Here is a 3,679-nt window from a genome sequence, read left to right on the forward strand (position 1 = left end):
ATTTCAATGGGTTTAACTGCATTGAAATGTTCTTCTTTATTTTAAATATCACGCCTTAAATGGAAACTCTTCAGATGATGCTTCATAATGTAAGAGTTCCCCAGCGCATTTATCATTAAGTTAGGATATTTAGAGGCAATTACTCCAGACTGAAGCCCTTTGATGTGCAGTGGGTACCTTGATACAGAAGTTTAAGTAGTTTCTGACAGAATCTGTGAAGAGCTGGTGCTTTCACTTATATTCTGCGTGTTGCTAAATCCTGTTTTATCATCAAACATCTATAGCATTATATCTCTCCACAGAGGGCAGTCTTGTTCCTTGCTGATAGCAGCAAGTGTCAAATGTCATTGCACAGATCATTACTATTTACCTCGTCTACGTCCGTCAGAGCTGCACATAAAAGGTCTGCTAAAATGCCAACGTGGGTCTTGAACACACAACTTCCCTGATGCCTAGTGAGGCCAAACTAGTTGCTTACCATTCGACAGCGCAGGCTCTGCGATCCTAAACTTAACCAAGGCCGAGCTGAAAGGAATTGTTAACTTCTTTTTCCTGTTTGCTTTCAATCAAACAGATTTGGTTCCAAAATCGCCGAGCAAAATGGAGGAAGTATGAGAAACTGGGGAATTTTGGTGGATTGCAACACCTCACTGAGGTTGATGTGGTTCCTGCTCCCAAGTCTCAAACCGAGGTAAGTGTGTCCAACTGGAGGAATTGTTTGACAAAAAAGGGCTAAGGTTCATCTAGTTGACCAGCTGGCACCTGGAAGTTGCTTGATACAACAAAAATGGTGCATTTAACTAATCTCAAACAACTTCCAGGCAATAAATGCTGCCTGGCCAGTGATGCCCTCATCCTGTGAATGAAGAAAGAATATGCTGAGATGTAATATTTAAGATTAGTTGGTCTACAACAGAGCCTAAGTATGAGGCATGAGGAAAGCCCACAATAGTGAAGGCAAACAGGGGTTCAAAGTCACTTGATCCTCCTGGGACACCACATTTAACATCTCAAATATTACATCCCAGCATATTCTTTCTTCATTCAAAAGATGAGGGCATCACTGGCCAGGCAGCATTTATTGCCCATCCCTAATGTTAAGAATTAACCACATTGCTGTGGGTCTGGAGTCATATGTAGGTAAGGAGGGCAAGTTCCTTCCCTAAAGGACATTAGTGAACCAGATGGGTTTTTCCTAACAATCAGCAATGGATTCATGGGCATCTTAATTCTAGATATTCATTGAATTCAAATTCCAGTATCGGCTGTAGTGGGATTTGAACCCAGGTCCCCAGAACATTATCTGGGTCTCTGGATTGACAGTCCAGCGATAATAAGGCCAGGCCATCACCTCCCCATTCTGAAAGAAATCTATCCAAGTTGTACATTAATGAATTAACACTGACCATTTCCAGAATCTCCTTAGACTGTCTGTTCCACTGTTTGTCCACTCACTCATTGAAATATTGAGCAGGGCTTTCTTGTTGCCTTAGCCTGTGGTATTAGAGTTTCCGAGCCCGTACTTGTTGAAATCGTGGCCTGGGAGAGGCAATCCCCCAAAGATGGGACCTAAACTTTCCTCCTCTGCACTCACTGACCGATTAAACATGGCAAGTAGGATCAATGCTTAGTTAGGCCAAAGACACGGTTGATCTTTGAGAGGGATGGAAATCGGATACCTCAGAGTAGAAGCAATCTGAGAGACCCAAGACTGAACGTTAAACACACGATGCAGGAAGCATGGGCTTTGAATGAGTTCATGGCCGTAAAGGACAGGATATGGAATGCATCAATCCTAAGGCAAGCAGTGTGTCTATTGGCTGAGGGTAAATGTCGCGAACAACCGATTTTAAATAAAGGATCCCCCCACAATAAAAATAAGCTGTGGGCAGCTTACGTGGCAATAGGGTGGGACTTCTGCCCCTTCATGGCAGGGAATACCACCCTCAAGAGCTGCCAGCCAATATGATTGGCTACCAGTTCTTACTGTCCCAGCACTGGCAGATCTCAGGAGATGTGGGAGCAGGGAGGGGGAGGGAGGGGATGGTGTGGGGGTGGGGGGGGGGGGACGGGGGGGTGGGGGGGGGGGGGCACTGCTGATTCTGCAGGGGGGGGGAGGGTGGAGACCAGGGGCGGGTCCCGATTGCAGACAAGTCTGGGATTTTTGGGCAGGAACAGACACTGTGGGCTCAGGAAGGGCAAGGTGGGGGGTGAGGGGGGAGGCACGGTGAGGATTTTGGAAGGCAAGCAGACATGCGAAAAATGGAGGAGTGTTCTCTTGTGTGGGTGTCTCACCCCAGTGCAGACTGCCCACCCCCTCGCCCCACCAAAGGATATACATACACCTTCCTTCTCCCCCTCCTTTTTCACCTCGGATGGTGGCTAAGCAGACTCACTACTTTTAGCTTGCCTGCTCACACCAACCGTACAATGGTGTCATAGCAGAACAATCGGATCACTTGGTTGGTTAACTAGTTCAGTTGCCAGCAAAATGGCATTTTTCTTCAAATGAGGCAGACTGTCCTTCTAGGCGTGATGGGCAAGGGCCATGTTGGCACCCAGTTCATGATGTGATGTAATCACATTGGGTTTCACACGTGGATTTTAGAGGAGGAGCCCCACCTTTCACCTTAAAATCCTCGCCTGCTCATCCTCACAGTCTGAGTGTGGCCATTTGTTGAGTCTTCAGTTGACTGCTAGTTGCATTCTTCATAACTCTACAACCTTTCACACCTGAGGAGAGAACCTGACTTGCATCATTTAAGTATTTTCCCCACATCTTTAAAATGGGCGTTAATTTATATTTTAGATTTGTCGTTGTTAAGAAGTTTCAATAATAAGTTATGTTCTTTTTTTGCTCGTGCTTATCTTTCTTTGCAGACTTCAAATGCAACGACAAATAAAGTATTGAAGGCCCCGTTGTTATCAAGCTATTACCCCCGCATTCCAGAGTCTTGGACATCAATGTTTGCCCCATACTCCTCAGCATTGGCACCGCTGCCCACTGTGGATCCCATCGCCATGTCAAAGCTCCAGCCTCATTTCTTATGGGTTCCACCATATCATGTGCCCATCTCTACAGGGCTGCAGTGGGACATGATGTGCATGGACCTCAGAAGAAACAATTCGAACTAACGCTGACCACTAACGCCTAGAACCAGTACCCAGTGAATCCAGAGGCCTGACAAATTGCAGGAAGGCTCCCGGACACTCACCTTGAAGTAACTTGAAGCATTCTACATTGTACATATGTTTGTCTAAAGACTATAATCGAGTAATGGCAGAAAGGTGAGGGTATTCCAAGCATCACCCTGAGAACTGTGATGAAGCCATTCTCACTAGACTAGTGGTGCAGAGGCTCTCAGGATCTGTGATTAGCTCAGGATAAGACCTGTGGGGACCTTGATGTGAATTAGACAGAAGGTCCTGGCCAAGTCTTTTCCTAACCTGAATAAAACAGACCTTTCTCTTTCTTTAACTGTGCTTACATATGGTGCCCTCTTATTCCCCATCAGACTGTATGAATACTCTGCTGTCTCTCTAACCGCTTGAACAGGCGTAGCTTTTGAACAACAGTTTTTATTTCTCAAATGTGCAAGGCTGGTCGTTCCAGACCCTTCTCCGTGGAAGAAGAACCTCATCCAATTACTCGGCCTGTCTGAGCTGGAGTCTGACCCAA

General features: G+C 46.0%; 1 protein-coding gene across 1 annotated transcript; it reads left to right on the forward strand.

Moving 5' to 3' along the window:
• Positions 1-574: 574 nt before the first annotated feature.
• Positions 575-3,478, forward strand: LOC125482293 (intestine-specific homeobox-like; the record flags this gene model as incomplete). Its single annotated transcript, XM_048594347.1, has 2 exons — positions 575-691; positions 2,881-3,478. Coding segments are annotated over 2 exons (372 nt in total), but the record flags the coding sequence as incomplete, so codon positions are not given.
• Positions 3,479-3,679: the final 201 nt, after the last annotated feature.

The sequence above is a fragment of the Rhincodon typus genome, unplaced genomic scaffold (assembly GCF_021869965.1).
Source record: "Rhincodon typus isolate 14 unplaced genomic scaffold, sRhiTyp1.1 hic_rhity00008347, whole genome shotgun sequence".
NCBI lineage: Eukaryota > Metazoa > Chordata > Chondrichthyes > Orectolobiformes > Rhincodontidae > Rhincodon > Rhincodon typus.